Source organism: Pecten maximus, chromosome 15 (genome assembly GCF_902652985.1).
Source record: "Pecten maximus chromosome 15, xPecMax1.1, whole genome shotgun sequence".
NCBI lineage: Eukaryota > Metazoa > Mollusca > Bivalvia > Pectinida > Pectinidae > Pecten > Pecten maximus.
In genome coordinates this window covers 21125371-21149531 of record NC_047029.1, presented here as the reverse complement: position 1 = coordinate 21149531, position 24161 = coordinate 21125371, and the positions used below count along the sequence as shown (strand labels likewise).

Sequence of the window (24161 nt, the reverse complement as noted above, 5' to 3'; positions counted from 1 at the left end):
TCTATAAAGAAGTGAAAGACATTCTCACAAGGGTTACCACAAGTACATGCAGCATTATTTACAAAGTTTGCACTAAATAGATCATAATTAAGGGAACTACACTGGTGTCAGAACCTTGTATGCAAAAAAAAAAAAAATCATCTTACGATCACCGACCCCAAAATATATGGGTGAAGGAGACTGTCAATCTGACTTTAACGAGGATACGAATAAATCCAATGTAGGTATATAGATATATAGATTTATTCTGGCAGCATACATACAATATGTACAGGATTTACATCCTTTGGTTGTCAGCTCGTAATAAAGTTATTGAAATAATAAATAATTGTTCAGTTCACAGCTTGATTTTCTCTTTGAAACAGTACTTTTGTGGCTGATCTTTCCAATGTTCATTAAGTTTATATTCGAATTGTTTAATTGATGTGGCATTTACAGCATCAAATGGAAGACTATTCCACATATCCACAATTATCTACGTGAAAGAATATTTTCTGACATCTAATCTTGGGAATCCTTTATTTTAAAGTATGTCGTGAGTGATTGGCCCTACATTTACGGAAAACAATTTCCCGTCCTATTTTCCGGAGATGATATTGTCAGAGTCTACATTGAGGAATCCTGTCGTTATTATTTCGCAGACAATAGGGTTTGTTTTCACCAGTGACTAGGTGAAAGTCGATTATTTAGGAAGGCTGGAGTTAATTTGTTGTGCATCTTATAAAGCTGTTGTTATTTTCTACGTTTTCTACGGCTATATCAAAAGTTTCCAAGTCTGTTTCATAATAAAAATCACCAATATGGGCATATAATCTGAGGTCGGTTATAATACGAAGAGCTTCGCTTTGCGAGTTTCCGATTCAAATCGAGCAAACTCATCCCAAAATTCGAAAACATATTCCAGGACTGGTCAAAAAGTTTCCGTAAAACTTCCGTTTCTCCTATAACACAGGTATAAACTTGGAGGATACGATCTCCCCATTTTGTATCAAAATTAAAAGTTACGCCTAAATGTTTATAATGATCAGTAAAGGTTAGGGATTCCCCATCAAATATTGAATCTAAATCTTCATCAGTGTTCACAGAATTACTGATAGATAATATCTGTCTTTTCGGGATTGGTAGTAACCAACAATGTTTTAGCCCATGCATTTAACTTATCTAGATCCCTATTCAAAGCTGCTTGAGTTCTGGTCGAGACAGAGGTTGGTGACTTTAAAAGTGAGGTGTCACCTGCAAATAGATGAGAGGCAGATTCAACGATATCAGCAATATCATTGATATAGATTAAAAACAAAAGCGGCCCTAGAATCGAGCCTTGAGGAACGCCTGCTTCATTTAGACTAACAGTAGAATTAGAAATATTTAAAAATAACTTTTGATCTCTCTGAGTTAAGTATATTTCTAGCCAACAATACAATTTACCTGAAATCATATACAGTTTTTAATCTAACCAACAAACCCATATTCCAAACGCTTTGGAAAATAAGGGGCCGCGGTGGTTAAGGTGTCCCGACACTTTAGCACTAGCCCTCCACCTCTGGGTTGCGAGTTCGAAACCTACGTGGGGCAGTTGCCAGGTACTGACTGTAGGCCGGTGGTTTTTCTCCGGGTACTCCGGCTTTCCTCCACCTCCAAAACCTGGCACGTCCTTAAATGACCCTGGCTGTTAATAGGACGTTAAACAAAAAACAAACAAACCAAAGCTTTGGAAATATCACAAAAAACTACACATGTATGTTTTTTCTCTTCAAGTGCAGTACATATATGATGATGAATATCAATAAGTTGGTAAACTGTCGAATGACCATGCATAAAACACGATTGATGTTTGTAAAAAAAAAAGAGAATTTTCTATGAAATAATTATGCAACAATACAATACAATACAATACAATACAATACAATACAATACAATACAATACAATACAATACAATACAATAATGTTTTATTTGAATGTCAGACATAATATTACAAATGTACAATGAGTTACAGTAAAAACATGTTTAAAATGTACATGATGTCCAGTCGTATTCGGACGGCTTATGAGACACTTTACAAGATATAATTTAAGTTACAAGAAACTTTATTTAACGTCGCATACATATAAACAAAGAACATTAGTTCATGCCAGCTATTATTGGGACAAATATAAGTATGATAACAAAATTAGACACAACAAATACTACATTGGTAAATAATTAATTTTTCTTTGTTTTCATGGTAAATACTCAAATGTGATTGGTCGAAAAATTCTTTTCATTCTTCTATGAAAGAAATTCCGAGAATGGCGCGAAAAATGTGACGTCACAATACGACAATTGACGTTGCGTATTGATTTGAGAAAAAGAATCCCATTTAAAACCAGTACAATTGTACATAAAACATGTTTTAAATTAGAAAATAATTTTCAAAAATTAATTATAAGCGTTGATGTCATTTTTTTTAGTTTCATCGGGGTATGAAACAAATTTTGTTTGCACACTTCTGTAAGAAACCGATACGCGGATTCATACAGTTTGCAAACAAAATTTGTTTCATACCCCGATGAAACTAAAAAAAATGACATCAATGCTTAAATAAACAGAATAATAAAGTTCCTCATAAATTACATGATCTAGAATAAACACTTAAATATATCACAAGTATCATTTTAGAGTTTATACAGTATAAGTAAGAGCAATAAAATAATATAATATCATTTTTTTCCAAATAAAAGGCATTCAAGGTTATCATGAAAGCTTTTAAAACAGTTAATTTCTAATTATAAATTTTGATTGTGAAATTAATAGCACAGAGAGCGGGTGATTGGGGATCCCTTTTGACTTTAAACATATCTATTGTCCATAATAGGTACAAAGGATTTGGCACAACTTATGAAGCCATCTCCTATAAACAAAACATTTTACACAAGTGATGACATAGACATTTACAAGTTCAAAGTTGAAATAAGTCAATTTTACATAATTATGCAAATAGGGATATAAATATAGTCATAGCTTACATGTTTAAAATCTCTTGCTGGATTTGATGAAGGCCTGCTCATGTTCAAACAGATAATTATTTACATCCAAAGCCAAGTCTTCATTACCAAAAAGTAACAAATTTAGATTAATTTGTATATTCAAGTAATTTGTAAGGTTTATATAAAAAGTTCATATAAAATAAATTATAGCAAAGAGAGCAGGTGATTGGAATGCCCTACCTACCAAACTCACTGGCCTCTACACACTTTATATTAAAACTAATTAACAGTTCTGAGAGTAGGTGATTGGGAGTCCCCTCCCTACCGTACCCTCTGGCCTAATAGATAAACAATTACATGATTAAATGAATAACAAATAGAAATTTTTCTGATATTTTTCATGGAACAGAAATGTCATACCATCGGACAGTAATTAAAATTTGACACTATGAAAGAGTTGTAAATTACAAGTCTGCCTTGTTTAAGTTAAAAAGCTTCCAATACGTTTAAAATCGACAGTTGTTGTGAGGCTTTCCAACAGATTTCAGAAATATGTGCCTCAAAATTTAAAAAAGAGTCAATATTAACACCAAGGAGTTTAACCACACTCTTAGTGGTAATATTTGCCCCTCGTCAACAGACTATATAGCTTCTACTGTACGTTTCCCTATGCAAATGGCCTTAAAATCAGGGTTTGCCTTCATTTGGTTTAATTTGAACCAGTTTATTAAGTTAGTACAGTTGCTTTAAATATTATTTTTTCAAAACATAAGGGTCTTCGTTTGAGTCTCCAACTGTGTTATCGTCTGCATAATTGTAAAGTTTAAACGGTTTCACGTATAAATATATATCATTTACAAAGACATTAAAAAGCAGAGGGCCCAATATAGATCCCTGGAGTATTCCCTTGGCACATCCAACCAATCACCGCATTTAGTGCCAATCTTTACCTGCTGCTTCCTGCTGCTCAGGTAGCTGGACACCAGGTCCACAGAACCTCTTCTCAGACCGTAGGATTCCAACTTTCTGACCAGCAAATTATGAGGTAGGCAGTCGAAAGCCTTGGACAGGTCCATCAGTATGGCGGCGACATACTCGTGGCTGTCCAAAGCTTTTCGCTCATCCTCAACAAGGCGCAGCAGGATTGACATCCAAACCTGGTCGAAGGGCTTCAAGGAAAGGATTGAAAATATTGGTAAAAAACCCAGTCAGTTTAAAAAAACCTATATGTATGCTCTTTGAATATTAGATGTCTAACCTTTAGATAACAGAGCAAATGATGTCACTCTCTTAAAGTCTACAATTTGTTGATATCAATATTGTGATTGGTTCATATATTACGTAGATCATTTACAGTTTATAATAAACCTCTAATGCATGACATATGAATAGGAAACCTATAAAGTTCAGGAGTGACCCGATGAAGGATTTAAGGAATGTGTTTTTGTGGACAATGGATAAGTGACGTGTATTAGATGTGTAGCTAGAATGTGCCATGCATTGGGTTTTAATTAGTTTTAATTAAATGTATTTAAGGATATATATTGTGTACGTCATTTATGAACCCTAATTTGAAGTATTTCCTAATGTAGCAACATTCACCTTACTCTAAGATCTCTAGATCTGTCTTTCTTCCTGTCATTTGTTTTTGCCTTTCTTTCTTTCTAATCATTATAAGTATACTGTGTCGCTATCACAATCTTTGTAATACATATTTGTGGAGAGGGCTTTTTTAAGTTGTTAAAAACTTGCGCCCAATCCAATTGTGTCTAAACAATAAAATACGTTCAAATATGATGACATAAATTTATTCACAAATTTTGTTCTGATCATTTGTCGAAAGAGCAAACGTCTATGCTTTATAAAAATATATATATAGATTTCGAAAAAAAATATTGAAGATCATTATTCTGCAAAACGTATAAAAACTTGCCTCTGGCACTTAAAGAACAAACATCGTTGCGTAGTGTACTAAATTGCTGAAATAACTCAGCACGTATATCGTTGTAAGTAGGACATTCACATAGGAAATGTATTTCATTTTCAGCAGTGTTCATACAAAATGGACTATATCTTTTGACTAGGCATCCGAGTCTAGTTTCATATGGGATGTGACGTCATTTGTATGCAGAAATGTTAGAAGTTTGTTTCCCTGGTTTCGGTGATTTTTGAAACACGTATATTCGGGAGTACATCCTGAAAATGTCCCTATGCTTTTTATATAAACAAGATTACCAGCCCATATCTTCATGAGCTCCGGTATTTGAGGCGTGCTTCTTTAGACCTAGGAATATTTTCACCGCACGATTCAATATTGACGTTGTTCCGAGAGACCCCATATAATGCACTGTACTGTACATGATAGGCTGAACAAGTAACTCAAACGTTTTGTATCTACAGACACTTCCTTCAGTGCGAAAAGACGAAAATTAACAAAACTTCAATTTCGCCTTTTCGCCCCGAATGCACGCAAATTAGCGACTTTACTTCTCGTTTTTTCGACTTTTCAACTTTTTCGATTATGAATTACATTAAAACAAACTTTCATGTGTGTTTGTTATTGCAAAATAGTCACATGCTGATGAACAGAAAATAAAATGATAAACACACGCATTATCATTTGCAGACTTGGTTATGTATGAGCAAAGACGTATATACAAGTCTCTGGTATGAGGAAGCTATTCTGGAAAGAGTCCAATATCAAACGGTCTAACTTAAGGGTTATTCGCACATATAAGGAGTTCATTTTATGATTTTTAACGAACATCTACAAATGTTCTTCTAAAAAATGCTAATTCTGAATGAGCTAGTAATTAATAATATTTCTATTTTGTTAAATCCCAGTCGGAAGTACACATTTAAGTTTAGGTCATCTCATCCATCGACAGAATGTGTAAATGCGTCTTATGCATGCGTTTATATAAGCCCGGAATACGTAATCACGTGTTTTTTCGTGCTAATATATATTTCGGTTTGGGTTATTTCGTGGGTTTTTTCGCATTATTACGCCTTTTTCTGCATTTTTACGCAAATAAACGGCCTAACTTTCCGTTAAACGTGTTTTTTCGCCTAATAACGTGTATCAATTCAATATATTTTATCTTATTGACACTAACAGGCTTTCGTATTCACCTCACGAGCTTACAAAATCAGTAACATTTTCTGCAGTTTCTCTGGTGAAGAAGATAGAAATACAAGAAATACAACATCATCAGCATAGAACAATGACACAATATCCATGTCGGCCACGTTATTACCATTATCGAACTGACTTTCCTTCAATAATATCATTTAAGCAATGAACAGTGATGTTTATGTTGTTATAGTCGATATGACAGCAAGATGTATGGGGGCAAATGCAATGGGAACCCGGCACGTCATATCGCAGAAGACAATATTAGAATATCTCCACGTGAGATCAAGATGTAAACCATTAACTACATATATAATTCTACAACTATTTAAATTGATGTCAGTCTATTTAACGTAAAGTCTGACAAAGCATAATGTTTGAATCAGGACAAAAGGTGCTTGGCACATGCATGCAGATCAATGAAAACAAATAGTCACAACAAAGCGTCACTGAAGAAAAGTTTGTCACAACAAAATACCGAAACAAATTTATTCACATCAAAGTGCCAATGAGAGAAAGTTAAATTGATTTTTTCCCCAGATTAGCCTCTATCGATTGTAACATAAGTATCAACCGGTCGTGAAATGCTGCCATGTTACCATTGTATAATAGTTTATGGAAGAGAACGTTCCTAAATTATGTAATTTGACTTGAGTCCAATTAATATTCATTTTTTGAATTTTTCAAATAAAATATGTTTAAGTTAAACTAGAAAGTAAAAACGGTGCTTGTGTTGGTTTTTGTTTGTTTTTGGCTTACAGCGAAGAGAGTTTTCCATGTTGCTGAATATGAATGACCTTGATATTCACTGGGTCAAACTGCGAGTTCCATAAGCCCTGGGGTCATCCCGGCTAGTAGGATAAATCACTCTGACATTCATGAAAAGGCGTCCCAGATGACCTCTGGTCACACATGCAGCATCGCTATGGGTCGGTGTGTAACCTGAGTTCGTGACAGTTATTCTTTAACTTCACAAACGTCATCAGAACATCAGGTTAGCAACTTAAATAAAGTCACAAAATGAATTAAATATGATATTATTATTATTAGACAATTGGTCCATAGTTTAGTTACATGTATCAGCTAAAACATCAACGAAGCGCACGCGCAGAATATCGTCGTGTAAAACTTTAAAACGACACTTGGTGACCTAATAAAAAATGAAAAAAAAAAAAAAAAAATTGGCAAGGATATCGCGTTTTGTATTTCTTTTGCAATCCATTCTGCGCAGACAAGATGCCACGAATGACTACATATACCATACGAAACGTAATTAATATATCTTATCTAGCTCGAAAAAATACATTACAAAATATCAAACTAAGACATAAATCATTAGCATGTGAATATAATGCTGTTTATGATATGCAGTGGATTTACTTTTATATGGCGTTTTGTATATTATACATTTTTAGATGTTCATGATAGCATGAAATGGAATTAGTTTAAGACAGATGATGGATGCTATCAACAGATATGTTATCCAATACTTCACTGACCACTGAAAGAAACTAAATGCAGGCAAATACGGTCAGGACAATTTATTAATATGCCTGGGTACACTTTTGAATGCAGGCAAATACAGTCAGGACAATTTATTAATATGCCTGGGTACACTTTTGTAAGTTACATAAACACAACGGACATTAGACAATCAATTCATACAAGACTAAGCGCTCCCGAAACAAGTTTAATTATATTGTTATTTTTTGTACATAGTACTCCGAATAAATCATGAAACCATACAACATTCTCAACACTGATTACTATAAAACTACTTGGAGACTTGATTTATGCAAATATTAGCTGTACAAGGAAATCAACGATATCATAACAAGTTATATCACTACATACAGATATATTGAACATAAATTCCAAATAAATAGATGTCTAGTTTACGTCCATCTTATGCTTTTAGAAAAAAAAACCCGTTAAGAATGTCTCATTACTAGAGAAAAGGAGGGTATTATCGTCAGGCGATAGTTATCGTCAGTTTTTACCTATGTTTTGAATATTACATTAAATGATTCACTCAAGTTGTTGTAGTTTTCATTGAACAATGCAAGAAGGGAGGTAACTCCTATAACGTGAACGATAGACGCGTTCAACCCGGAAGTGTCTAATCACGACACTTGGTTCCCTAAATATAGTTCCAACTTCACCGTATCATATAACGTTTAAATCTGAACCAAGTATTTTTTATAACAATTCTTAATATTTTTTCGTATAAAATCAAAAAATATATGAAGTGTTAATTATAGATAACATCTGAAATTATTAAAGCAATGTGTAGGCGTAGTGATCTACAATCGTCGAGGGTCAGGCATCAACGTTTTCACTTCCTGTGTCGCGCCAAAACTGAGCAGAAAAAAAAAACTGCAGAATTTCTTCAGGTAACGATGCATGAAATTATGATTGCATTACAACACATGCTCATTGCATTATCATAATCAGCAGCGACCGTCTTTCCATGCTCTGTTTGTCAACTGAGCACAGGACGGGTACGGTAGCTATTTATAAATGTTGCAACAGCTTTTACAGCTGCACACAAGATGTTAGGCCGATGTCTCGCTTTTTTTACGTGTTCATGAACGACGAAACAAAATGCGTAATTTACTCGGTTTCATTCCCATCGTCGATAATTTTATTTCCTGAATAATTCCTTGTAATTTAAAATTTGTGTTAGTGACACATTGATAGCATAGATGTATTGGGCATAATCACTTGTAACACCAAATCAACAGATGGGCGGGGCCATGCAGTTAGTATTGCCCATCACGTTACAGTAGTCTGTAGGCCTAGTGAAATGGTTAATTTGCTGTACTTATCGATATATATAATCATAGGTTTATGGTATTGGTCATTTGACTGATTACTCGTTCAGTTCTGTGTTAATTTGTGACTAATGTGTCCGAAGCGAAGCATGATTATAGAGCTACTAGTGTTAGTAGAAAAAAATAATTTAGTTGGGATAAATTACGGAGACTATTATATTAATTCATGATTGGTCATCACGAATTTTAATGATCAACGATCGATTGCTGATGAGTCATGAACATATATTTATAATGAAATATAAAATGAATTATGCATTTACAAAAATAGTGGAAAATGTGATGGATATCAATCTATCATGTTTTGATGTAGATTTATCATTAATTTTATTCTTTTAAGTCCTTTTCAAGTATGCTGTGAATCTCAGCTATTTTGAAAAGTTCCATGTTGTAGTCAATTAAAACCATGATCAATTATACATAATCGGAGGTAAAACGACAAGTACTCGTTGATTAATTCAATCAGAAAAAAACACTACTATAATGGATTTAATACAAATACAGATGAAAGTCGGAAAGCCAGTTTATTATGTTTAATTTTCTATAAACAATTCTGCTCCTCTGATGTAAGATTTATCTATGTCTTAACAAACATGAATAGGTATGTTTTATTTGCTTATTTACATTCTGATCCAACACTTTTGTAACTACTAATAATTATATATAATGATGCCTTTCCTCCAACAGCCATAATTGTGACAACATAACTACAAAATCATGACAGGGCGTGTCATAATCATAACAGGAGCAAACTCTGGCATCGGATTCCGTGCTGCAGAACAGCTGTGTGAGGCAGGAAATGATGTAATTCTAGCCTGTCGCAGTGAGGAACGTGCCAAGGCGGCCATTGAGAAGATCTTCAAACGGTCGCCGAATGCATTGGCCACATTCATGCAGGTATATATAGTACACAGCTGTACTAGAGTAACCAGTTATTCACAAAAGGAGGACCTGGCACAAGTGTGACCTGTTACCAACACAAGTTTATCAATTTCTTATAAAATTTTGACATATTACATGAATTGTGATTTAAATCTACCTGGAGTCCGGAGTGAAGGAATCTCAAAATTTTGTTAGTACCCATAGACATTCTGGAAATATTGGAAATGTTTTTTAACACATATTTTGATCCATCAGATTTATGAGAAATGCTTAATAGACTTTTTAAATTGAAAAAAAATCTGTCCCAATCGAAAGCCCTGTGATGTCACAATTATCTATGGTATACCTTATTTTATAGAGAGGCAGTATGGGCTTAGCATCACAAATTGTAACTTACATGTTACCTATAGTGACACATATGATACTCCTTGATGTATAGGTTACCCAGATGTCCTTAATATGTGATATATAAGTCTGATAACACTGACCTGTAAAAATGTTCTGTTAACTCCTCCAGTGTGACTTGAGTGACCTGACATCTGTCAGAAAGTTTGTGGAGGACTTCCATGCCACAGGGAAGAAGCTGCATGTATTGGTCAACAATGCCGGTGTTCATCTGTCCAAAGACAACCGCCGACAATTCTCGGCAGATAACTTTGAGCTCACCATGGGAACTAACCACCTTGGTATGGCATTCTTATTTCCTTATGCTTGTAGTAGTTTCAAGTTTTAACATGTTGTGATTTAGTTAAATAAAAAAGCAATTCAAAATTTATCTTTTTAAACATGCAAAAGCTAAGAAAAGATTTTAGGTCCGTGAAGCTGGCAGTATTGAGCTTCCGACTTTCAACAAAGTATACAGATGTATTGTAGACGAATGTATTCACTATTCACTGTCCTCTAGGACCATTTCTACTGACCCACCTGTTACTGGACGACCTGAAGAAAACTGCAGCAGATGGCGACGCAGATTGTCGTATCATCAATGTGACATCATCTCTCCATGATCCGGCTGCACCCCCAAAGACCCCATTAAGGAGTAAGTATGCATATAAGGCATTTTGAGCTTGCGACTTGCACATACATTCAAGTAAAGCGGATCAGTTGCAATATGGCCAACATAGACCAAAACATGTTTATTTTTATTTAACTTCTCCCTTAATCTAATCTTGTGGTTGAACACATCGCCAATCGAAACGTGCTGAAATTGTGCACACATATTGGGGCACAATCAAGTAATTTTGCTGTCTTGTCACCGGCATATCGGAATCAAGTTCGTCCATAATAAAACCAAAAAGGTATTGTCAAAGCACTAATCTTCACATAAAAAGCACCGATTTTTCCTAGATCCCAGCCTTCAAAGAGGAGCAAGTCTGTAAATTACGATTTGGAAATTTCTGACATATTCTTAAAAGGTACTAGAAATTTCCTAATGAAATCTTACCCTGAATTAGGTTATATCCTGTATGATTAATTATATAGATAAAACATGTTAGCACCATACAATAATAATTATTAGTGAACTTCACACCAAAATGAACCTTATCACTTTGAATTTAAAAGTGTAATATATAACAAGCATAAGATTTAAAGCCATAATTATCCATTCATATTTGATCCAATTCAATAGCTGTGTACTATAGTGATATAAAATTAAAACAAAAGTAAAATGTACTTGCAGTTCATAGCATGCAAAATAAAAATACATGTAACAGGGATGTGATTCTTCTCAGGAAACGAGGAAATTTGCGGATTCGAATTGGCAAAATATCCTGAGGCAAATCTGTTGAGAAATTATTTGGGGAGGAGGGGTGTCTAATTTTGTGTCTTTGTTGAGTGTGGTAAGTTTGAAATAAAAGCGAAGTATAAACATGTATGTTTTGTCTCTTGTTGCCCCAAGGTGCGTTTATAGAGAGAAACTTCGAAAAAGGAATTTAGATGAAATTGCTAAGGCAGAAAATCTTCAAATTGAAGTTAGTCATAATTTGAAAAAAATAAAAACAAGATTTGAAAGCAGAAGAAGAAAAACTCATAAAAGTATAAGAAAGAGCAGCAAAATTAAGAATCTTGAAAGCAGTGGCTAAAAAAGAAAACGTGAAAAATGAAAGTGTTAATTGATATGCTGAGGATTGATGTGTAATTCTTGTATTTCAAATAAATGTTAATCTTTTCAAATGCAGAAATAGAAAGAAAGAAACATTAAAATGCAAGCAAGAGTTGCAAAATTAAGAATCTTGTAAGCACATACTAAGGATTGATATATCTGCTGTATGTGTAAGACTGAGGTTTGATGTGTATTTTTGTATTTCACAATAAATGCTGATCCTCTAGATCGGAAATTCATATATTTATCTTCGTATAAGAGGCTTAAAAGTCGTTAAAACACAGGAGCTTGAGGAGGATACAGTCCTTAATTACTGATTAAAAGAGAAAATTCATCCATGTTTGTTTACTTGTTAAAAAACTTTTCTCCCGCTCATATCTACACAATTAACGAACCAAACAATGTGTTACTAATCCTTTCTTTTGATTCATAGTTGTTGTACAAGAGGGTGTGTTGTCATAACAATGTAACCATGCAATGATATTTCGCGATCAGGCATATGTTAAAATATATCACCAGCTTTCTGAAGAAATAAAAATGACTGCATCGGACATCTGCTGCAGAATATTGTACTAAGGGTATCCAGTAGACCCGTGACTTCTCTAAGTCAAGTTGGACTCTTCGGAATAAAGTACCATGTCTATTCCACATGTGTTGACCCTTCAGATTTCTGAGTAGTGATTTGACTTCAATTGCCAAAAATCAAAGGGTCAACTGGCCATGGATACCCTGGTACTATGGATTATATAATCTTTCATAAGGAGTAATATATTTTTATTATTTGACCAATGTCAAATTCATTAGTAGTTGACAAAGTAGTCCCTTAAAAACTGACAAGAAAATTCTTGTCAGTACTAGGCATAAATTGCGTAAAAGATCCCCACACTATTTGATGAAGATTATGATCGCATAAGTAAAAAAATCTAACTTCAAGATAGTATGCCTTTGCAGTTTTAAAAGCAGAAGAATTGTGAAGATTGATGCTTAGAACTTACATAGGTTCAGATAAAAAAGAAAAATGTGACTTCTGTACATTAATCATAATATCATTTTGCTGATTAGGGCATGCATTAGACGTGGAGAATTTTTTCCTGGAGAAAGAAGGGACCTACAACAACCAGCTTAGCTACAAAAATTCCAAGTGTGCAATGATTCTTACCACATACGAATTATCTGAACGTCTTAAGGACACCGGAGTGACGGTCAACACACTGTGTCCAGGTAAGTTATGATCAATAGTGTTGGATGTCAAGTTCCTGATCGATCATCAAACAAATCAATAATGTGACGGAGCTTGTTATATAAAGATTAAATATAGCCTGACCAACAAATTTCTGCTTATTTTTGGAAATGTTTTCGATGTATTGCGTCTGTGCATTTAAATTTTGTCAATTCAAAAGGCCAAAATCAGATTTTGAAAATGTAGTGGAGACTTGACACTTAGAATAAAGAATAAAATATCAGATCATATTGACATTGTCCTGGTAATAAAGAATAAAATATCAGATCATATTGACATTGTCCTGGTAGAAATGGCTATCTTTGTACCATCAAAAAATCAGTCACAGGTGATACTCTATATATAGTACACATGCAGTGTTTCAGCTAGGTCGGCTACCAGGGCACAGCGCCCTGCCTCCATATTCTAAATTAGAAATGCGCCCCTGCCCACCTCTTTTCCTGGAGTACTGCTGGGGTTTTTAGTGTCAATGTTGAATTTTGCTGCGTATATATACTCCAGTTCTGATTTTATGAATCCATGCAATATACAGTTAGTCCGTCACTAATTGGACACTTACCTATAACATAAGTCCCAGGGCTTTTTCTGAGGGCTTTTTTGGGGCCGTTCATGAGCCCATTTCCAATTGCAATTATTTCATTTAAAGTCAAATTCCCAAAATTTGCAGTTTACTCCTGGAAAAATCTTTCCCAATTCACCAGTTTTTTTCCCAAAATGAGACAAAAAGGCCCCATCCCAAACCTGTCAGAAAAAGTCTTGAGTCCCCTAACCTGTAGACCTGTATGTACTGTACCGATGGACACTGCCCTGGTCAGCTGGGGATCAAGCTGGTGTTTAGATTAATTTAACAGTGATGAGTCGATAGGATCGGTTGGTAATTCAATTAAATTATAATCACGGAGGCTTTTTGAAGATGGACATAGAAATGATAATGGATGGAAATGTTGTTTTACTTATGTAAACAGCTGTTGACCGACTGAAAAGACCAGGACCACGTGTTTGGCGTATAGGCGATCGATCATATGATATTATATCTTGGAAATTTTTGTCAAGCGCGACGCAAAATCCTTTTGGTGTCTCCCAAAAAAATTTAAATAGATGAAATCATTTTCCATTTTCGTCAATGATGGTTGATTTTATATTTGATGAAGTTTAGCGGGGCGCCGGAAGTGGTTCATTGTAAACGCAAATGTCGCAAATTTCTTGTTGGATTGACTGCTTTTAATGCCCAATGCTTATATTTCATAAATGAATAAAGGCCACATAAAAGGTATCTTTTCATGTGAATTAAGGTAGCAAAACTTGTTGGTGAAAAGCCCTACTAAACAGAACAAAACGATAGGTCTTGTAACCAGTTGGTGAAAAGCCCTAATATTTGAATGCTAATGTCATTTTATGGATCTAGTCAAGCATATTCATACTGCGTTTTTAGGTCATCTGACCCGAAGGGAACCAAAGATAGTCATCATGCTTCGTCCGTCGTCGTGCGCCGTGCGTAAACTTTTCACATTTCAAACTTCTTCTCAAATTCCACCATTGGGATTCAGCTCTAACTTACCAGAAATGATCCTGAGATGGTCCTGACCAAGTGTTGTTATTTTTCGGGTCAGTCAGAAATCCAAGATGGTCGCCATGACAACCATCTTGAAAATCACATTTTAAACTTCTTCTCCAGTTCAATTCGTGCCATTGAGCTGGAAATTGGTGAGGATGTTAAAGAAGGAGAGCCAACAAAGTGTTTTTATTTTTCGGCTTTGTAAAAACTTTGACATGGAAGCAACGGCGGCCATTTTTTAACATGATTGCGCAATCATGGTTTTCCTGAACAACACCTATTTCAAACTTCTCAAATTCCACTAGTGGGATTCAGTACTTACTTACCAAAAATGATCCAGAGATGGTCTTGACCAAGTGTTGTAATTTTTCGAGTCAGTCTGAAATCCAAGATGGCCACCACAGCCGCCATTTTGAAAACACATTTGAAACTTCTTCTCAAGTTCAGCTGGTGAGATTGAGCTGAAACTTGCCTGAAATGATCCTTGGATGGTCCTGACCAAGTGTTGTTATTTATCGGGTTAGTCAGAAATCCAAGATGGCCGCCATGGCAACCATCTTGAAAAACACATTTTAAACTTCTCCAGTTCCACTGGTGCCATTGAGCTGGAAATTGGTGAGGATGTTAAGGAAGGAGAGCCAACAAAGTGTTGTTATTTTTCAGCCTCATAAAAACTTTGACATGGCAGCAACGGCGGCCATTTTGTAACATGATTGCGCAATCATGGTTCTTCTGAACAACACCTATTTCAAACTTCTTCTCAATTTCCACCAGTGGGATTCAGCTCTAACTTACTAGAAATGATCCTGAGATGGTCCTGACCAAGTGTTGTTATTTCTCGGGTCGGTCAGAAATCCAAGATGGCAACCATGGCAACCATCTCAACCATCTTGAAAAACACATTTTAAACTTCTTCTCAAGTTCCACTGGTGCCATTGAGCTGGAAATTGGTGAGGATGTTAAAGAAGGAGAGTCAACAAAGTGTTGTTATTTTTCGGCATTGTAAAAACTTTGACATGGCAGCAACGGCGGCCATTTTGTAACATGATTACACAATCATGGTATACTGAACAATAACTATTTCAAACTTCTTCTCAAATTCCACCAGTGGGTTTCAGCTCTAACTTGCCAGAAATGATCCTGAGATGGTCCTGGCCAAGTGTTGTTATTTATTGGGTCAATCAGAAATCTAAGATGGCCACCATGGCCAACAGTGCCACTAAACCTGCTACAGACAATGCATACTACAATAGTATAAGGGTCTTTAATTTAGAGTCAGATGACCGTTAAGGCCCCTGGGCCTCTTGTTCAAGTATTTGGTCATATTTTTTACCATCATAATTTAAAACAATATTTGAAGAAGTAAGAGAAGAAAGAAGATGCTAACAAATAAACTAAATAAAAAAAAAGAAGAGAAATGACAATTTAACAGATTGCTATTGTCTTATGAATCAGGCCATATGTAATGCATGTACTGTACATGTACTTGAATTGCCATGAAAAACAAGGTAGCTACCTAGACAATATATGCCCCGAAAAGACGTCAAACGCAAAAATGCCCTTTTCAAATCCTAGCTGAAACATTGACCTGGGTTCTGACAGATTAACTGTTAAAATAACCTTATGGTTTTGGTCAAAGTAGTGCTTTGCATATCGCTGGATAGCCATAATGTATATCTGGATAATCTGCCCTAAAAACAAATGATGTCTGGAAAAAGTTCTGTGCAAAAAAAAAAGAAGTTTGTTTTACTCATAAATCACTTAAAATGATTCATTTCAGGCTTCATACCCAGTACAGAGTTGTGTCGACATGCAGGAGGAGGTCAGAAGTTTTTCCTGCGATACATCCTGGGTACAATTCTACGTCCAGTGATGAAGCCTGTGAAAACAATTGACGATGGTGCCAAAGCTATTGTGGATGTAGTTGCAAACGAGGATTTAAAAGGTACCACTTTTAGTAACATTTAAAAGTTTTTGTCATGCATGCTAAAATATTTCCAAGAAATCCAGACCAAAAGTATGTACAGGTGTGACTGGTAAATATTAATTACAGGTGTGACTGGTGAATATTAATTACAGGTGTGACTGGTAAATATTAATTACAGGTGTGAATGGTGAATATTAATTACAGGTGTGACTGGTGAATATAAATTACAGGTTTGACTGGTGAATATTAATTACAGGTGTGACTGGTAAATTATAATGACAGGTGTGCGACTGGTAAAAACTATTTACATTTGTGAGTGGTCAATATTAATTACACATGTCACTGGTTAATGCTAATTACAGGTGTCACAGTTAATGCTAATTACAGGTGTCACTGGTTAATGCTAATTACAGGTGTCACTGGTTAATGCTTTTTACATGTGTCACTGGTTAATGCTTATTACATGTGTTACTGGTTAATGCTAATTACAGGTGTCACTGGTAAATGCTATTTACAGGTGTCACTGGTAAATACTACAAGGATCTGGTGGAGATAGTTTCATCAGAGGAGTCTAGGAATAAGGAGTTACAGACAGCTGTCTACGAGCTCAGTGCCCGTTACTGCCACTTAGAAGGTTATGAACCTCTTGATGCACCCACCCCTCCCCCTGAGGAGCCAAAACCCAGTCCAAAAAAGTCCAAGAAGGTGAAAAAAGCTGTGGTGCCTGAAGAGACGGCTGGTCCTAGTGGTGACATTGAAGTTGCAAAGGAGGACAAAAAAGGTGAGTAATAGGTGAAGCTCAACAGTACAATATAAGTACAAATTATAAAGTGTTGTTTCAGATTTTGACAAAAAAAAAAATACAAAAATAGTGAGGCAGTTTGATTGTATAGAAAGTATAAAAACATTTTGTCTTCATATAAGTTGGCTTTGATCATTGACAGCTTATTCTGCTACATCAATATAAAAACTTTGATCTTTGAAATTGAAATGTTTCAAATTATGTCAAATTTGTATTTTGTTGACAGAAGGAATCTTTAAAGATGGTACAAATTAAAAAAAATCTCTGCAAACTTTCAAATTCAATATCAAAATCTTTGCAAAATTTCAAATTCAATATCTGATTCTAGAATCTGAAGATAAAACTGATGATGAAATTAAATTTGCTGACGAAGATGACAAACCAGATGAGACAACAGTGAGCAAGACAGAAGAATCCAAGGAAGAAGTGAAGGATTCTGGGAAAGAAGAAGCTCCCGAGGATACCGGAAAAGAGGAAGAACCAAAGGATACCAAAAAAGAGGAAGAACCAAAGGATGCCAAAAAAGAGGAGGAAGTTAAGGATGTAGAGAAGGAGGAAGTGAAAGATTCTGAGAACGAAGATGGAGTGAAGGATTCAGAGAAAGAAGAAGTAAAGGACAGTGGAGACTACAAAGGATATTGAGTCTGTAGAAGAAGGAAAGAAGATAGAGGAATCGACTCCCGCTATCACAGCGGAAATCACTGTGGCCTAGGTATGGCAGAGGTGACATGTTACTAGTTTAATACAGGAAATGGTCTAAGAGATGAATGTGTACATTATGATATTGTGCAATACATGATACAGTCACCCAAAAACTGTGACATTTAACAACTGTTTTCTTAGAAATATTTGAAGGACTTAAGAAATGTTGTTCGTTGAATACATAAAAATCTGTGTATGTTGTATTGGTATGTGACACAGCTTGGCAGTCCATTTGTATATGGAGACTGCTTTTGTAGACAAATCCTGCTTTTGTAGGCCATTACATTTCCTTTCCATGCAATTAACATTAAACATATATAGATTGCATATTGAATTGTCACACCATGAAATAAGAATCTCATTGTTTTAGCCTTTCAGTTCTGTTCACAGAAAAAATAATTTTGTAGATGGTGCTAAATATTAGATCGGCCTATATATATTTAGATGCTTAAATTTTGGTCCAATTTAGATATTTTAACATTTAATATGTTACTGATGGAAAAAGGATTTGTTTTTAAAAGATTTTTTTTATGAGGATTCAATGAAAGCACCCTTTTAGTTTCTCCTGTATTACAGATATTCAGCCAAGAAATGCAATGTCAGGAGACCAGTGCCTTGTAAGGGGATGGACGTCCTGATGTTATTACACTGGACAGAATTTCAAAATATCTGATTATCTTGTTCTTTGACTGTCATTGGTCTACAGAAAGTAGGTTACGGCCATTTTTCTTTCAGAATTTCAATTGAATATAGAAGCTTGTATCAGAAGAAAAAGTAAAATTTCATGCATTTTTTGAAAATTTTAATCAGCTGATAACATTTTTTTGTCAGTGCTGAATTATTTCTTAGAGTTAATATGCAAGATGGTTAAGGATTGGTACACCTTAAGTATTATATTGTAATTAGTGAATCGAAATACCAACGGAATGTTAAAAAGATATATCTTAATTTTCATTTATAGGACCAGGCCTGAAACCTGCTGGTAGTAAACTAATACACCAAATTTTTATACAGTTTTATTTTGTAATGTAAACTTACTTTTGCTACAAGTGTTTTAAAAATACAGATATTTATATATATATATGATGTTGTTTAGTGCCTGTGCAGTCGTACCGTGGAGTTGTTGTGACTGACGTTTTATCTGTACAGCAACAACTATTTGGGTGCACTTTCAAAGTATGTGGAAGATGATACTTCAATCAACTTTCAACATTTAATTTTTTCAAAGGTTGTTAATGAGATTACTGGTATGCTACGCAATTGCCATCAGCTTTCACTTTGCAAGTCACATGCAGTTGATGGATGTAGAAGTATACACAAGTCATTTTTATACACTAAGCATTTACATAAAAGCTTGTCTTATACATTATATGCTATTCACAAGTATATTCCACTTTTTTGTTTGTATTGTTTATATTTAAATCAATTTACTTTTTATACACATGGTATTTTATTAAAAGTCTACCATTATTTTACAATGCATAATGTTTAATTAACAATATATGTTGTCAATTCACTATTTCATGGATTGATATTTCAAAGTATCATTTCACTGGACTGCATTGGTAAACACGAGTTGAAAACTTTAAGTCTGATAATTTTGATCTGGAGAATTTGTTCCAGACACAGGATACCAGCCATCAGAATTTATGTTTTTTATGTTGCTGAATATTTTGCTTTTCTGATCTGGATATTTTGTTCCAGACACTTAAGAGGTACCTGGTATCAGAATTTATGTAGGTAGATGTTGCAGAATTTTGACATGAACAATGTTAACATTGAGTTTACGAAAGCTTCTCATGTATAATATTTGATATTCTTATAAGGAAATGTATTTAAAATAAATTTAATATGAATTGAAGCTATGTTGGTTAGATCTTTCAAAACTGAATTACCCAGGTAATTCCTGAGTTAGACTCATTTTACCAGTGCAGTCCTTTACCATACTAGTATTATTTGTATATGTCCATTCTAATTATTTACCGTTGTAGACTTCATAACTAGCCAAGAGACTGGCCAACTATGTCATTACCTCTAGTTAAGTCAAACTGGACTACATCGATGTTGAGGTTTTGATGAGTTAAATGCTGAATCAAAATTTCACTGATTGACTCAAAAACACTCTTAAATTATTGAAGATCAACTGCTATAGAAAAAAGGGAAAGATTTTTTTGTGTGTTTCAATTTGTTTCAAATGGGTGTTTTCATTAGCAGGTCCTGCAAAATCTTAAATGAAACATTTCGGGCATAAATCTTGACGGCCCATAGTGGCCTGGCCTGAGAGCAATATAATAAGACCACTAGGTGTGTCGAGGCTAGTCTTGAGAGCAACATGACTACAAGGTTCATCAAGGCCTAAGACCACCAGGTCGGTCCTTTCTCCTGTAACAATTCTGGTCCAAACATTTGGACCAGCTGCCATAAATGAAAGCGACCAAGTTAATTCTTACCATGACAGAAGTTTGGGCAGTAAATGTTAGATTTGATGGAAATATATTCTCATTAGCAACCTTTTATTTTGTATGAATTATTGCTATACACTTGTATTTATATAACATGTGTACACTTGTGTTCAAAACGATATACTCATTTAATGATAAACCAATTTTTTTTTACCTTTTTGTTTTGCCTGGAAAAATATTTTTTGTATTCAATAATTAATTTACAAAGTTATACATGTATATGTTTCATACAGGGTTTTATTATAAGGTTGTTAAATAACTTTTGATAATGCTTTTTTTTTTTTTTTTTGCAATAACACAACCTTTTCACTTTCATATGTAACTCTTTGTCCTGTTTTAGGGGACAATTTTAAGTCCCATTTTACTCACTAGGCACAGTATTTATATGTGTTCTAAACACCATTAGATGTGACAACAATAGATCTGCCTGAAAATTAAACATGGGCGGTATGTGATGAACAAAATAAAAATCTTTTTAAATTCTACATATAATATCCTTACAATAGTCATCCAGCAATAAGCAAATGCTTCAATAGTGAAAATGCTCCCAAATAATATTTAATATGCTTGCATTAATCCCACCATAAACTGTCACAATATATCTGTTGGGGGTCTCTTCGGTGTTTATTACAGGATAAATACAATACTGTCCTAATCATTGTTACTTAAAAAGTTGAAAATAATATGACAGTATTTTGTAAAAACCAAAGTGAATGCTATTGGTAAATTTACTTTTCAAAGAGTTTGGATTAATACACTTTGATGAAATACCTTATAAGGAAGCCAAAATTTTGGTTTGGCATGTATGCCTGTATATTTTCTTATATTATTTTGTTATGTCAAACAATTCAATTTCTTTTCTTTTTTTTTGGTCTAGAATTTTATTGCTTGATGCAATGTTGAAAGCTGATTTTCTAGTCAAGATACAATGTTTTTTGTCAGTTTAACAGGTTTAAAGACTTTGAGAGCATTTTGATTAAGTAACTGGTTTAGACATTGGTCTGTGAGAAGACGTAGATTTGTGTGTTGTAGGCAGAGATTCTTGCAGATAGACTGATATTATTGGTTAACAAAGTATATTCTATAATAGTTGTTCACCAACTTTTTGTTACATAAGATGGTTGTTGATTGGTTACACTGATTTGTAAGGACATTCCTGATTGGTTGTGGGTTTAGACTTGTATGTTAATTAGGTATGCCTTGTTATGAATGGTTTGATATATTTTGTTATTGTTGACACCTGGCAGTAGTCGGTTCTCTGTGACCTTGTTCACCATTCAAGTCAAGGTTACAGAACCAAAAATGACCTTAGGTCGACTAGAGTAATTTGAAGCCAGTATCTTAATCAAAACACTGACGTTTATTGTGTTACTCTATTACTGGGAAAGATGTGGAATTTAAGTGGCAAACTAACATAGATCAAGGTCACATTTGTGTTAAACCTGGGAAACTTAATTAGGTCAAGGTCAAATTTGTGAGCACATGCTTTGGTCATGGTATTTGTTGTCATTGCAATGTACTATTTTGTAATATACTTTTTATCAAAATTTTAATAAAATGTATATAGTTAGCTCTGTGTATTTTCTCCTTATTACCCGAGAATGCCGAAATATTTCAGAAGCAGTATTGATCAAGTCACTAGCACTTCTACAGTTGGGCAATATTACATTTGTACTAGGGGGTTTTAGAACATAATCATTCTTAGCTGTTCCATTTACAGGCTCATACTGTCAGTAATGAATAACTTATATTAGTGTTAATCTAATTAGGATCTACAGGCCTAAAAGGCATGTTAAGTGTTGAACTGCTTTGCTGTGATATTTATTGTGAAACTGGGGGGATTTCCTCTCTGGCTGTCTCGTACGTAGGTATCATTGAAGTTTGTCAGCGCTCTGGAAGTTTTTTTTATTCCTTGAGGGTTTTCTATCAAACTTCACATGTACACAATGACAAGAGGCTCAGAGGGCCTGTATCGCTCACCTGGATATTTCAGAAATATGACAAAAAAACTCTAGTTGAATTTTATAATAACCACTTTAAGGATCTAAACTTGATTTAATCGGTATATAAAACAAGAGGCCCAGGGGCTTTAACGGTCATCTGACTCTAAATTAAAACCCTTATATTATTGTAGTATGTATTCTCTGTAGCAAGTATATAGTGGCACTGTTGGCCATGGTGGCCATCTTGGATTTCTGACTGACCCAATAAATAACAACACTTGGTCTGGACCATCTAAGGATAATTTCTGGTAAGTTAGAGCTGAATCCCACCGGTGGAATTTGAGAAAAAGTTTGAAATAGATGTTGTTCAGGAAAACCATGATTGCGCAATCATGTTACAAAATCGCCGCCATTGCTGCCATGTCAAAGTTTTTACGAGGCCAAAACAATAACAACACTGTTGGCTCGCCTTCCTTGACATCCTCACCCATTTTCAGCTCAATGGCACCAGTGGAACTGGAGAAGAAGTTTAAAATGTGTTTTTCAACATGGCGGCCATCTTGGAATTCGGGCCGACCCGAAAAATAACAACACTTGGTCGGGATCATATCAGGATCATTTCAGGCAAGTTTCAGCCCAACAGCACTGGTGGAACTTGAGAAGAAGTTTAAAATGTGTTTTTGAAGATGGCGGCTATGGCGGCCATCTTTGATTTCGGACCGACCCGAAAAATAACAACATTTGGTCGGGATCATATCAGGATCATTTCTGGCAAGTTTCAGCTCAAAAGCACTGGTGGAACTTGAGAAGAAGTTTAAAATGTGTTTTTCAACATGGCGGCCATCTTGGATTTCGGGCCGACCCGAAAAATAACAACACTTGGTCAGGATCATCTCGGGATCATTTCTGGCAAGTTTCAGCCCAACAGCACTGGTGGAACTTGAGAAGAAGTTTAAAATGTGTTTTCAAAATGGCGGCTGTGGTGGCCATCTTGGATTTCAGACTGACCCGAAAAATAACAACACTTGGTCAGGACCATCCCAGCATCATTTCAGGTAAGTTTCAGCTCAATTCCACTGGTGGAACTTGAGAAGAAGTTTGAAATGTGAAAAGTTTACGCACGGCGGACGGCGCACGACGACGGACGAAGCATGATGACTATAGGTCATCCTGACCCTTCGGGTCAGATGACCTAAAAATCAAAGCAATCGTTGGTTTCAGAGAAGTCGTTTATATAGCTAAATTGGCCCATTTTGGCCCCGCCCCTCAGGCCCCCGGGGGTCGGCTACACCATTTGTACAATTTTGAGTCCACACCCGACAAGGATGCTTCTGACCAAATTTGGTCAAATTCCGATCAGCAGTTATGAAGAAGTCAATTGTTGACGCCACGGTATGGCATAAGTACACCTTGGTCCTTTGGACCAGGTGAGCTAATAAAGAACCATAATATCTCTGAACAAATTAAATTTCAGGTATTTTGGGTCAAGGTCAATGTTACTGCTACTATTTTCAGTAGGGGACATGTATAGCTTTAACAATATCTTGTACAGGCAAAATTCCTTGACATGAATTTTACATGAACATTTTCTTTCACATCAAAAGGGCAAGAA

The 24161-nt window shown here is 35.0% G+C and overlaps 1 protein-coding gene across 2 annotated transcripts; it reads left to right on the top strand.

Annotated features, from left to right (window-relative positions):
* The first annotated feature begins 8416 nt into the window (after window positions 1-8416).
* On the top strand, window positions 8417-22176 carry LOC117343241 (retinol dehydrogenase 12-like). Of its 2 annotated transcripts, none has more exons than XM_033905579.1 (8): window positions 8417-8491; window positions 9620-9829; window positions 10332-10500; window positions 10719-10853; window positions 12981-13139; window positions 16494-16658; window positions 17158-17421; window positions 17771-22176. In XM_033905579.1, exons 2-8 carry the CDS (start codon window positions 9650-9652, stop codon window positions 18082-18084), a joined length of 1386 nt encoding a protein of 461 aa, XP_033761470.1. In that variant the 5' UTR covers window positions 8417-8491; window positions 9620-9649; the 3' UTR covers window positions 18085-22176. The 2 variants fall into 2 exon arrangements, with proteins under 2 accessions (XP_033761470.1, XP_033761471.1); XM_033905580.1 differs by lacking the exon at window positions 8417-8491 and adding an exon at window positions 8509-8599.
* The last annotated feature ends 1985 nt before the right edge of the window (window positions 22177-24161 follow it).

Bases quoted from the DNA above. Each gene is read 5' to 3' on its own strand.
- LOC117343241 (XM_033905579.1), top strand. From the start codon at position 9,650: ATGACAGGGCGTGTCATAATCATAACAGGAGCAAACTCTGGCATCGGA. The intron at 10,501-10,718 runs GTATGGCATTCT...ACTGTCCTCTAG, and splicing joins CATGGGAACTAACCACCTTG to GACCATTTCTACTGACCCAC. The intron at 10,854-12,980 runs GTAAGTATGCAT...TTTGCTGATTAG, and splicing joins CCCAAAGACCCCATTAAGGA to GGCATGCATTAGACGTGGAG.